The 13,641-nt window shown below is 45.2% G+C and overlaps 1 protein-coding gene across 3 annotated transcripts in view; it reads left to right on the top strand.

Moving 5' to 3' along the window:
• Positions 1–13,641, top strand: part of tacc2 (transforming, acidic coiled-coil containing protein 2) — a 36,356-nt gene that overhangs the window by 10,916 nt on the left and 11,799 nt on the right. Inside the window, exons 1-10 of one of the 3 annotated variants that reach the window (XM_062463262.1) lie at positions 5,066–5,225; positions 5,421–8,194; positions 9,052–9,176; positions 9,841–11,275; positions 11,501–11,536; positions 12,033–12,093; positions 12,161–12,368; positions 12,947–12,990; positions 13,125–13,231; positions 13,402–13,555. In XM_062463262.1, coding sequence (XP_062319246.1) covers positions 8,010–8,194; positions 9,052–9,176; positions 9,841–11,275; positions 11,501–11,536; positions 12,033–12,093; positions 12,161–12,368; positions 12,947–12,990; positions 13,125–13,231; positions 13,402–13,555 — 2,355 coding nt within the window. In that variant the 5' untranslated portion in view covers positions 5,066–5,225; positions 5,421–8,009. Of the gene's footprint in view, positions 1–5,065; positions 5,226–5,420; positions 8,195–9,051; positions 9,177–9,840; positions 11,276–11,500; positions 11,537–12,032; positions 12,094–12,160; positions 12,369–12,946; positions 12,991–13,124; positions 13,232–13,401; positions 13,556–13,641 lie in introns of those variants that run through there. The other 2 variants (XM_062463260.1, XM_062463261.1) reach the window with 2 other exon arrangements.

Below are 13,641 nucleotides of genomic sequence, written 5' to 3' on the forward strand. Positions count from 1 at the left end.
TAACTGTGGACTTAGTTTCATACAAGGGTAGTGACTCAGCCTCTTTTTTATTTTTTGTCAGTTCAGTTGTAATACAATTTTAAAACAGAAGAGGGAGTCAATGTTTCTAATACTCCAGCAAGTCTGTGTCTGCACCATACTGTCTGAACACTCAGGTTAGAACACTACAGTCAGGTGGTGCATACATAAACAGGCTATATCCTTTATTCATATTGGCAAGTAGCTTTTAACCAATAAAGGGCATTATCCTGTTACAAAATAAATATATAGAATATAACTTGCTCAATTTAATGGGATATGACACACAGGAATAATTCACTATGCATGAGCTTTACCTGGCATACAAAAGATGAGTGAAAGAAAGAGTAAAGTGGAGCAGCTATAACTATTATTTATGATGCACTTTAAATACCAGCAGAGGCAGACCAGAGAGAGCAACAGAAAAGTCGACAGTCTACATGTTGTTGTACTGTACAGTTTGCACAGTCAGCCTGAGGATTGAAGTACAGGTTTTGGGATAAGTGCTGGAAAGATAGATAAACATACAAAAACACAGCCTGTAAAAGGACTGTAAAAATGTATGAAGAGTTCATGTTATTCAGGCATAAAAGTATAAATACAGTCTTATTAAATTTCAGAATCAGATTTAGTTCAATGCAATAAAATATAGCTAGCCAGAATGCTAAATATTTTAAGGGGTGGTTAACTTTAAATCTAAACATCAGCTGCGTATCATATTTCACATGTGACATGGTAATTACAGTGTGAGTTCATATAAATGCCAGAGGGCTTTGCTGTCATGATATGACAGATTTTGAATGGAAGTGCTGACCAAATGATAACTACTACCATTCTTAATGAGATGGATCACAACCCCACACAGCTGATGTTCATATAAATATACAAAGCTCTTCTCAGCCTATCCACCCTGGTTGAATGTACTGGGCATTTGAACCTCCACCAATTTATGAACTTGGAATATGGCGACCTACATTGAACATAGCGAGCTTATAAATCTTTCAGAAAAAGCCTGACATATTCCTGACTCGCTTGAAATTTTAATTTCTCCATTTCCTCAGTCTGAGGCTGAGGGCTAACACATACTCGCCTTCACTGTTGAACTTTAGATCGTTTCATCCAAAGAGTTTTCATCTGTGCTCTACACATATTTTCTTTGTTGACCCTTGAACCTAATGATAATGGAGCGGCATGTTAGTGACCTGAGAATCAATGTTTCTCCTGTGAACTGAGAGGTCTGAGAGGGTGAGGAGTAGAGTATGCAGCACTGGTCTCCTATGGCCAGAGTTATTGACCTATGAGTCCTATCAGCACTGGATGTCCGCGGTGCTTTCTGTTGATGGCCCATATGTTTTTCTTTTGGGGGGGGGGGGGAAGGAAAGGTAACCTTAAATGACTTATTTTGTGATTGTGCGCTATATATACATTTTTTTTAAAGGGGGGCGGGGCACCCCCCTAATATAATGGTAGGGGAAACACTGCAGTGTGTGTGTGTTTATATGTACACAGTGTGTGCGTGTCTTTGTGTGTGTGTTTGTGCATGTGTGTTTGAAACATTTTATGCCTACTATTTTTTTCAGAACTGGGAATCTAGTAATCTCTGTAGTAACACTGACTTGACTACACCAGTCTACAATCACTTCAGCCAGTAAGGGCCAAATCTGCCATTGTGTAGACAGACTGAGCCCCATGTTCTTCAATCCCATGACTTTACAATATATTAGTGATCTCGTATTTCAGATGGCATGATAGGCTCAGTACCAGCAACATTCAATGGACATTGGTTTAACCTGTTTAAGATCCTATTTCTACCCTAGGGTCATTAGCAACCTAATTTCTGCATATCTGTTTTATTTTCTATATTCTTCACTCTCTCTCAATCTCTTACTCTCTTTATCTCAATTCAGCAAGCACAAACACAAGCATCTGCGCACATACAGTATATATATATCATAATTCCAATGAATGTGATCACTAGACCTTCCTGGTAGGTAGTCAGCAGAATGACTGTTCTCATATGGCGATGGACTGGGAAGGCATCTGCATCAACGCATTCACAACCCTTTTGGAAACTTTGTAAATATGATGTGCCACTAGACACACAGTGCATAGCACACCCCTTTTCTCTCAAATGCAGAGAGCAGGTTTGTCAAATCGTTTTTTTTGTCATTGCTTTTTGTGTCTGTTAAAGCTCTTTCGAGTGTGCTATAAGAATGTTGGGGGGTTGGGTAAAAGGGGGGTGGGGTGGGGGTGGGGAACAAATGCACATGCTCACACACACTTTCTCAGGGTCTATTGTTTACCTCTTGCATCACTCTGGTTGGCCATGCTGGCTGCTGGAAGCTTCTATTGTGTGAAATGAGACTGGGTCTGACACGCTCCCTGTGCCACTCACCAGGCTAGGAGAGAGAGATCCTGACAGGAGAAGGAAATGAAAAGAAAGGGACAATGAGATGACAGGGGAGAGTCTCTATGGAAGGTTGGAAGAAAGAATGCGAAAGAGATGAAGAGAGTGACAGAGAGAGAGCTTTTGTTAAACTGTTGGGTTTGCTGTCTGCTATTGTTTGGCTTTCCTGCACTGATGGTAAAAAGCTGCTGGTCTTTTTACGGGCTACTGGTCTCTGGGGAGAGTGGTGGATTGAGGGGGAGGAGGCAGAGAGTCGCAACACAGCTCAGCTCCACCATCTACCAAACAGAGGGGAAGAAGAAGACACCTCAATGACGGAACGAGAGGGAGCGGATAACAATTTCCTTTATACCCTTTTGTTTTGATAGTATTTACTCCATTCATAATCAATTTGAAGAGAATGGTATCTCTTGTTATTTTGCTGCATCATTCTACCTTGACTGCTGCTGTTCTCTCATAGACCTCTATCATTGCTCTGTGATGGAAATGCACAGAGGGATAGATAAACGAAGAGCGTAGCAGTGAGACAGAGAAGGAGAGGATCAGAATCATGGAGAATCAGAGGGTAACTGAGGAAGACTGATATTGTGCTGACTGAGTGAGGACATTCAGATCGCTACTGGCATCAGAAGGAAGAGCTCCACATTTGCTGCGGCGCAACACACACCACGGAGCATAACCATTGTGTTTCACACAAACGCACATACCAGGCAACGGCAGCCTTACGACGGGAAGAGAGGAGTTCCAGAGTCCAACAGAGAGATTAGAAGGAGGAGGGTGGATGTGGAGGGGGCTGAGGAGCAGGAACAGACCAGGGGGGAGGGAGAGGAGGAGGTAGAGGACCATAGCCGAGGATGGGAGCCACTGAGTCCATGGAGAACGGAGCCCCCCATCCCTCTCAGGAGCATACAGAGACCATGTAAGTTCAACAGCAGGTTGACTGACTGCCGTTCTAGCTGTGTGACTGGCTACCTGAATTTTGAACTGGCTTCCTGCCTGGACAGGATTGTGCTGTGCTGAACTGGAGCTCTGGGTAGATAAGAGCCGCCATCGCTGCTGCCTTTGTTGTTGTGTTGGCTGTGAGGAGCTCCCTATACAGGCCACCTAGCCATGCTGCAAAATGCTCATGAGCTTTTTCAAATCCCTTTGTGCACCATAGATAACTGAGAATGTGTGTAAGCATGTGCCTTGATTGGTCACAGCAGGGATGAAATGAAATATAGAGAGACATGTAATGTGTCTTTGCTCATTGAAAGGATCAATGAGTAGCATTTCTAATGGAACATACAACACATTGTACAGTTTGTGTGTGTCAGACTATTCAGATCAATGCGACAGGAAAATACTACCCAGCAGTGTTCAAGGCAAACAGGCAGGGGGTAGCAGCCCCGGGCTCCAGAAATGGGCTGCTGTGATCAGATCCCAGTGTTTTCTTTCATGGGGCAAGGGAGGAGGGCACCTCTGCAGTGATGGGATCATGAGAGGGAGCTGGTGACAAGGCTGAAATATAATGTTGTGGAGGGAGACACTGGGAGGCCAGGTGGGACGGTGAGATGAAGGGAGAGAGAATGTTCTACTTCCTGTGTTTTATTAATATCCCAAATACTTAGGGAAAGGAAGAGTGTGACAGTGTGCCAGGGCAAGTGACTAAGAGAGGTCTGTGTGCTTGTATACGTGTGTGTGTGTACCTGCGTGTTCACCACCAGAGAGCTGTGTGGTTATCCGTAAGTAATGTGGCCTTTAGGATGTTCAAGGTTTTGGTTACATAACTGTTTTCAGTGCACTGACGCAAGTTAGGCTCACCTGGAAGCTGTCTGTAGCGCTTTACGTTCAAGCACAGAACTCAGAACTGTCAAGAGAGTTGATAAAGTTTTCCATAGTGAAGTAAGGGACTTGCACTGGTTTTTAGTTTGGAAAAATAATGATAGGGTCCAGAAGTCTGTTTGTCTCTCTCTGGTTTATGGCCTGATCTCTCTGCTTACAGTAGATGCTGGTGTTGATGTGAACTTCCAGTTTGGTGATGTCTCAAATTCAGAGCCTTTCTTTTTCATCTAGGCTGACGGACCAGTCTGAGATTAGACTGGTCCTTGTTAGACTTAAAATTATCTAGTCTGAGGGTTTTCCACAGATAATGCCATCTCACCTGTCTCTCTTCTTATTGTTCTCAGGGATTAGTGAAAAATAAGAGGTGATTGGAAAAGGGTGAGCACTGTTCAGGAAAATAAGACCACATGTATAAGCAGATCGAAGTCTCTCTTGTCTTTTGGGCTTGATGGAGATTCAAGTAGTCTTCAAGTAGTAAACATGGTTTTTGTATCATGGCATATGGACTTATGTACACATAGGCTACCATAATTAAAACGTATGTTGGTATGTATCATCATTTATCATTGTATAATGTATTACATGTATTATTTATTTCAGTAGATTTTCTGTAAACGTACTTGTACTGATAGTGGTTTAAAAAATAAAATATGGCATCACGCCAGAAAGTCTGTGGTAAATCATTGTTTTCCTGTTGGGTCGGTTTTACAGGAACGTCTGGTTCAGCAACAACACAGGCTAAGCTTGACAGTTAGCCTTTCCCGGACCAGGTTAGTTTCTCAGCATATCTTGCCAGGGAATAGGTCTCCAGTGACCATGATACAATGATGATCATGACCATGATACAATGACAGAATATTTGTGTGTATGTGAGTGTTGTGAAAGGAAAGGAGAAAGAAAAAAGACAAGGTGCAGTGTTGTAAGGTGTGTGTATCCTTTATATGTACCTGCATGTCCTGCCTGTCCATGTCCGGGAGTCAGGTGGCTGAGCGGTGAGGGAATCGGGCTAGTAATCCGAAGGTTGCCAGTTCGATTTCAGGTCATGCCAACTGACGTTGTGTCCTTGGGCAAAGCACTTCACCCTATTTGCCTCGGGGGAATGTCCCTGTACTTACTGTAAGTCGCTCTGGATAAGAGCGTCTGCTAAATGACTAAATGTAAATGTCTATAGTGAAATAACATCACAATAGCGCCCTCTGTTGTTTTCATCATTCACTACCCTTTATTTTCTCTTGCACATCCACTTTATAACCCACACACAGAGAAAGAGCAATACACACACACAAGTTGAATTATGAATGCAGGAAAGAGAGCAAAATGGGAGGTGGGAGAAAGCAACTGTGTAGCAGTCACAGTTAAATTTAGTGAGACAACTATTTTGACAGGCAAAGAAGGGTTGACAGAATGTTATAATGTGTGTAAGAGGGGGTAGCATTACTAATCGGATGCCTTGCTATTCACACAGATTTGAGACAACCACTAACCGCCTCTCCTTCTATTCCTCTTTGCCCTTCCATCTACCTTCTTTGTCTCTCATCATCTTTCTGTCAGAGATGACATCACTTATTTTCATCAACCAATCTTTCCATCCAATCCAGCATCATTTGGATGATCATGACCAAAACACTTATTCCTGTATTTCTAACCCATTATTGTGCTTGACAGACCAACTTGACCTAACAGAAGAGGCATATAATGTATTCTATGTTGTCTATTCTCCATTCACCCGCCCATCTTGTGGGTAAACAGGTGGTGGGTTCATGCACAGGTGTAAACTGATCTGCCTTCTCCCGAGGGTGGAGGGCTATTAGGGAGGGGCAAAGCCTGTTGGCAGGAGGAGAGACACATGAGTCTGTCTGCCTATCCGCCTACTTATGTGTCTGTCTGTCTGTCTGTCCGCGGACCCACCTACCACCTCTACCTCCTTCTGCGGTGTCTCTTTGTCTCTAGGCAGACATCTATGTTTATGTTTAACCAGAGAGGGAGCAACCAAACTCCTTTCCCTTTTGTCAGTCCATCGTCTTTTTTTGATTTCCCACCTCCACTGAACCTTTGATTCAAAACCGTTTATATGTCATTCCATGCATCGAGGCTGCTGCTTTACAATAAATGTTTCATTCTCTTAAGGGTAGCATATCCTCTCTCTCTCTCTCTCTCTATCTCTCTCTGAGAAATGCTAACTCACTGCCTCGGTTGGCATCTGCAAAGATATCGGAGCTGTTACTACATTTATAAAAGATAAGTATTAGATAGGCTGGTATGAATGAGTCCCTGGCTGTGGGAGCCAGGCAATTATTGAAAGAATGTCTCAATTACACAACGGTCACTGTGGAAAAAATTGCTGTGTTTTAAAAGTACTTGAGGGAAGTAGTGCCTGCAAAATTCTTAGCTGGGCAGATTTGTGTGTCCCAGTATGTATATGTGTGTGCGATGTGTGTGTTGGCCCAGATTGTGCTTACTGACAGTCTGGGTTTTGACCACAGTGGAACATATGGCATGTGCAGCCTCCAGTCACCATGGCAACTGTGTGTTTCTGTTGTGAAATGTTCTCTGCAAGGCAATACAAGCAAAGTGGGTGGGGTTAAACAGGAGCTAGCTGGTTTCAACTAGAAAGCCATTGAGACTAATAACTTATGGATTTAGTTCTTCATTACATATTACGGATTGTAGATTGTAGTAACTTCAAAGCTGATGTCTCAAATAACTTCTTTGGATGGATGAGGCCTCTACTCTAAACGTTCTGTGCACCTGACAATAAAAAAACTTGAAACTATTGGAAAACGAGGATGGATGTTTCTGTGTGTCGGGATGTGTCCCCCTCCAGCCTATTGGTACTGTCTAGATTATGGCCATGCCACTGCTGTCCCCTGAGGGTGTATTGACTGAGGTACAGAGACAGGGGATTACCAGATATTGCCAGATATTACCAGATGTTATTGGAGTAAGGGTTTCATACCAACCTGCTTTACCAACAACTCCTCCCCAAGATAAGAAAAGTCCTTCTGTGTTGCTTGTGACTGAGGTTATATTGTTGTAATGGTAACATTAGACCTCTTGCCTCTGGGTGTTTTTGGCAGTAAATACGAAATTAATGTCTCTGTTGAAGCAGAGCAGCACCAAGTCTATAACCTCCAGTGTATTGTCATCCTTAGGAACATCCAAAAAGAAAGCCTGAAAGAGTGGTTTTGGTGGATGGGGTCTGTGTAGTTGGCAGGTGGGTTCTCTGCCCCTGCACAATATCTCTGCATGTCAATTCTGTAATTGGAATTCAGAAGAGAATTAAAGAGACAGATATGGAAGAGAGAAAATGAAGATGCTTTGTCATTGTGTCAGCAATTAATGTTTGTGTGTGTTTGAGTTTATATGTGTATTTGTGTTTCGTAAATATGTCTGATACAAATGTGTATCCTTCCCCTGTTCTCATGAAAGAGAGAGAGAAAACAGGAGAGAGAATATGTAAGGTGGAGGTTCAGAGAGAGACAGACAGTGAGTGAGAGTGAGAGAAAGGGAGAGGGAGAGATTGCCAGAATTTCTGCAGGTGGGGCGTTTCTGCAGTCAGTCGCATTTGGAAAAAGGCAGCATCCTTTGCGACAAGATAGGAGCGGAAAGGGGTGCTGGCAAGGGCCAGTGCAAATAGCTACTGACAGAAGTCGGGGATAATAGAGGAGAGGAGAAGAAAAGATTAGGAGCATTTGTGGATTCCGTGGGTGTCTACCAGTGTGCCAGCCAGTGTGTGTGGTGAGCGGAGCAGTCAGCAGCCATGGCGGTGAACGTGTGGCAGGCTCTGTCTCCCCTGCAGTGGGCTCGCTGGAGCTGGGACTCACTGCTTGGAGGGACTGGGGGAGGGGAAAGCCCAGACCTTGCTCTGGGGCTCCTCCAGCGCCTGTCCTGGGGGTCTCGACACAACAGCATGCTGGAGGCAGCCAGGGGGCCTAGAAGACAGAGGTGAGCTGGAGGGGTAAATGGAGGAGTGATATGAAAAGATGTGAAGGAGGGGTGAAATTGAGGACTGAGATGTACTGTAGGAGCAGGTAATGTATTTGCGGTCATGTGTTGGTTTGTGTGTGTGTGTGTTTGTGTGTGTGTCTGTTTGTATGTGTGTGGATGATGACAATGTTTTTTGTTACATCAATTAATTCAGTGTACAATGACAGTGTTGTTTCACAGAATTGTATCCTTTTTATTGAATTTGTCTCTGTCAGGTGGACTGCTCAACCTAGTTCGTCAGTAGTTCCCAATGTTGGTGTGTGTGATGGCAGTAGGGGTGCGTGTGAGGGAAGGGGCAGTGTGTGTGTGTGTGTGTATGTGAAAAAGAAGGGATGTGTAAGTAGGAGAGTGTGTGTATGTATGGTATTCTATATCTCATGCAAGGCACACACACACAGGCAAATGCCTGACAAAGGCCTTTGTTTTGCTCAATGTGGGAGTGTATCTGTAAGGAAGAGTCATGGCAGACATGGGAAGGTTATCTGTTCTATTGATGTAACCTGCCATTAAACACCGATGTACAGTATTTCTATTCTTCCTTCACCCCAGCTGTCTCTGATTGACTCTCTTTCATTCTCTCTCTCATTCTCTCTCTCTCATTCACTCTCTCTGGCTCAATCTCTGTTTGTACATTTGCATTTATTCATTTAGCAGACGCTTTTATCCAAAGCGACTTCCAAGAGAGAGCTTTACAAAGTGCATAGGTCACTGATAATAACAACAAGACCCCCAAAAACATTGCAGGTAGCCAAAACATGAAGCACATATTGTGAACAACCAAAATGTATCAATGTTGTGCTCTCTCCCCCTCATAGGAGCTCAGACTCAGACGGAGCGTTTGAGACCCCTGAGTCGACCACCCCAGTGAAGGCTGTGTCGCCCATCCTGCCTCCCTCAGAGACTGAGCACCGCTCCCTGCAGCTCACTTCAGAGGACACAGGTGAGACAGGAAACTGGAAACACTTTTAAGGCTGAAACTGTGTGCAGAGACCATAGTGGATGGAGCTGAGCTTTGAGAAAGCACATGATAAAGGCTAGTTACACTTAACATCAAGAGGGAGAGAGATTCCTAGACCACAGGTCAAACATCTTATGAGGGAGGGACCTTCAAGGATACATGCTCCATAGTGCCTCCAGTTGTAGTGCATTGTGCATTTCCTGCATCATTTTAACATTTGGATGGCTACACAGATATACATTAACAAGTACAGCCTTAAGAGACCAGACAGATGCAAGTACAGAAGATTTTTGTATACTGAAATATGGCTCTAGACAGACTGTAGTGGTTGCCGTTAGTATTGTACAGTGCTGCACAAATACATTAGCAGGCTTAGCTATGCTTAATATCACCATCCATCCATCCTCCTTGTATTCTTCATGACTTGTCTAATGCCTGATTGGCCAACTGGGGTCCTGCTATTTAATGAATCACTGCACACATGTCACTGTAATTAGTGCCTAAAACCAGATGGATTCTTTATCTCGCTTAGGAAGTTCTCACACTGGTGTGCAATGCCTACACTCACTCACACTCGCACACACACACACACACACACACTCACAAAGTATACTGTATATATATGTATTCCCTTGTGTTTTCTCAGGTTGCATCTCAGGCACTGGATCAGTAACAGACAGTGATCCAGCGTCAGACCTTCCTCCAGGCCGTCCTCCTAGTCGCTCGCTCTCCATAGTCTTTGATGAGGACAAGCCTATTGCTGCCAGTGGCACCTACAACTTTGAAGTGTCTACTGCTGGGTCCCCCAGCCGTGCCCCTCTAACCCGTTCTCTCAGCCTTCAGGCAGGGGAATTTGACGACTCCGGCTCAACAGACAGGTCTGTCACTGGAGGCTTCCTTCCCACTGCAAAGCCCTTCAGTGTAGGCACTGAGAGCGCTCCAGGGACACTACTCAGAGCCAAGAAAGTCTGTCCTGGATCCTTGAAGAAGAAGCCTCTACTTAGGCAGAGCTCCAACCCTGAGAGCCCCCAGCCCACTTCTTCTTCCAGCACACCAGAGGTGAAGAAGAGGGCCAAGCCCAGGGCTGCCAGCCCTCTGCAGAGCCAGGAAGGGTCAGACGGATATAGCCCTGGGGGCACCCTATGCAGGGCTCGCAACAAGCCTCGTTTGGAGACCCCACCCCTTCTCCCTGAGGAGACCAATCACACAAGCCCAGAGGAGGTCCAACCTAACCTCTCCTTACCCCTGTGCCAGGAGAAAGCCCCTCTCCCTGTGCCAGAGCCACCAGTGACTGAAGAGGAGTCCCCCCTCCCCCCAAGTGGTTCCTACAAATGGGACCCAGAAAACTTTGAGGAGATCAACCCTTTCAACAGCGGTGGGAGCAAGATAGCCAACTCCCCCGTGCTGGGAAGGAAAGGACCAGTGCCTGCCTCTAACCTTTCACCCCCAAAGAGCCCCCCTGTCCCTGCAGAGGAACCAGCCAACTCAGACCTCCCTGTCACCCCCCTCACAGGCTCAGTCCCCAACCCTGAGGAGGTACCCATCCTACCCAAGCGTCAGCCGGTGAGGCTGGAATTTGACTACTCCGAGGAGAACGGTGAGGCACCCCGCCAGGCCTCACCACCGCCCAAGAAGCTGGGCAAGAAGCCAGGCGCAAAGATGCCCTTGAGGAAGCCCAGACTGGGGCTAAAGAAAGCCCCCCCACCACAGATGGAGCCTCTGGGAAACGCCACCTCATACCCCAACATTGATGATGACATTCCCATCCCCAAAGCCACCTACAACTTTGACCCTAACAAGTCGGAAGACCCAAACTTCAACCCCTTCTCCTCTAAAAGCGGCATTCCCAACTCGCCCAAGTTGTCCCGGCCATCCTACAGCTTCCAAGCAGATTTGTTTGATGACACCATAGACTCTTTCAAGTCCTCAAATAAGATGACCAGCTCCCCACCCAAAGCTGGGTCTGCCTCCTTTGAAGTTACCAATGACAAGGATGTTGAAAATGACAATGACAACGTTGGAGAGCTGCAGGACCACAACCAGAACAAACCAGCCAAAAAGAAGAAAACGCCCATCAAGTCGTAAGTTCACCAGGCTGTTGTTAGCCAATCAGCATTCACTGCCATCATACAGTATGCATTCATACACAGTGTTTAGGTGTATGTCAATGTATAGATGCCATTATTAGGGTGTGACTGCGTGTGTTTGTGCTGCGCCCGTGTGCGGTGTCTGTACCCTCTCTTGTGCCAGTACCCTCTGTCTGTCTCTCTGTCACCTTTGTGTCTGTGTATTCTCGTATGTCACAGGAAGTCCAAGGGTGTGTCTTCTCTATGTTGTCTGTTGTAAGTACAGGGGCATGAACACAGCCTCCCAACATGCCCACTACAGTAGATCCACAAATCCCTTCTCTGAACCTTAATGTATTTTCTTCATCACATTACTGTCATCAAACATTGTTGTTGTAAAAAGCTTCAACCCTCCCTTCATTTATTGCCTAAAAATACAGCCTCACTCCTGAAATGTCTCCTCATTTCATCTCTGACATAATTTACCATACAACCTACTGGTCATTTCCCCATCGAACTAATTTACTTAAACTAATATTTGTATGTATTAAGCTTTTCTCTGTTTTAAAAAACTTTTTGGAGCATTCTACAGTTTTGAGTCCTTTTACCATAAGCAAAAATGTAATGGACATGGAAATGAATTAATGCTCTTCAGAAATGCTCCCAGAGAATAAGACATTGTGTCTGTGTACATATTTTTTATTTTTACATAGGGGAGATTGGGGAGAAAAATTGCATTATAATAAAAAAAAACTCTGATCCTTCCTCTCAGTAACACTTTCAGAGTGAAGAGGTCACCGAAAAGATCCCCTATGTCTGATCCATCATCACAGGTAACCCCGTAAACACACACACATACACACACACACACACAAGATCTCTAAATACCCTCTTTTCCAGGAGCCCACTCCGGAGGATGAGCCTCCCTCACCCCCACTCCAGGATGACCATGCCACAGACGAGGAGAAGCTCGCCTCCTCCACCAATCATAAGTGGGCGGCTCTCCATGACGTGGAGTCGGAGCTGACCTCCGATACCCAGGACTTTCCTCAGCCGTCTGACCTTACGTCCTTTGTAAACGAAAACAGTTTGCCTCCCCAGACCCACGGTAATTGGAGGGCAACTTTGTGTCTGAATAACAACTAACCAACACCAGGTTAGAGGTGTGTACAGAGGAAACCAAACTGAACAACTGTTGCAACAGTGCGCCTGTTCGTATATGTAACATATAGTAGCCATTTTTTGTAGTCCAGTTGAACATGCTGCATCAGCATTGATTTGAGCCTGGCGGTGATACCAATATGCTGACCCAGTTCTCTACTGGCCCCTGAACCCCCAGAGGCTCTTTCTGGCCTGGATGAACTGAGCCATGGATGGAAAAAGGGCAGCCAGCTAGCAGAGCCTCAGACCTGTCACACCGGCACAACAATAATTTTGATGTCACTTGCCTGTCTCTCAATCTCTCCTATCTTTCTCTTTATTTCTCGCTTTCTTTATCTATCTTTCATTTTCATCTATCTGTTGGTGCTCTCTCTCTCTCTCTCTCTCTCTCTCTCTCTCTCTCTCTCTCTCTCTCTCTCTCTCTCTCTCTCTCTCTCTCTCTCTCTCTCTCTCTCTCTCTCTCTCTCTCTCTCTCTCTCTCTCTCTCTCTCTCTCTCTCTCTCTCTCTCTCTCTCTCTCTCTCAGACTATGAGATTGAGTACATGGAGAAGATTGGTTCTTCCTCACCTGTGAGTATCTACTGCCTGCTACCTGGCCTAGACAGAAAAAGAAAGTAGCCATGATCTTTTTAGAACTTGAAACTTAAAGACAGAGCCTGTGTCACATTTTTTTGAAGTGTGTTGGTGTCTGTGTGTATTTCTAGCCTCGGTCAGTGAAGAAGCCTTCTCTGTACCTGAAGTTGGAGTCTGTATCAGACAACCTGACAAAGACCTGCTCCCATGGTTCTGAGCCCAACTCACCATGCACAGGGTAGCGCTAGAGGTTTTTTTTACACAAATTTGAAATTCACATGAAACTGAACGCACAAAATACACACAGCAATGCTTGTTTCACTCCTTAGAATGCTTGTATACATACATGAAAGGTGCAGTTCTATGGGCATATGTAAAGACCTCTGAGAGATCTCTCTCTCTCTGCAGGAGTTTTGAGGAGATGGAGGCCCAGATCACAGCAGGGATAAAGACCCCAGTGCTGAACTCCAGACCTGGTCCAGAGGGTTCTGCTGTAAACAAGGGCAGGAAAAGGGAGAGCCAGGAGCTGAGCCGCACACACAGTGCTGACAGAGATGGAGTGGTAAGTTTCACTCTACCACTCATACTAACCTTACCAGCCTAAGTGAACTCAAACATACAGTACACACTGTATGTGACCCATTGTCC

Source organism: Osmerus eperlanus, chromosome 6, assembly GCF_963692335.1.
Source record: "Osmerus eperlanus chromosome 6, fOsmEpe2.1, whole genome shotgun sequence".
NCBI lineage: Eukaryota > Metazoa > Chordata > Actinopteri > Osmeriformes > Osmeridae > Osmerus > Osmerus eperlanus.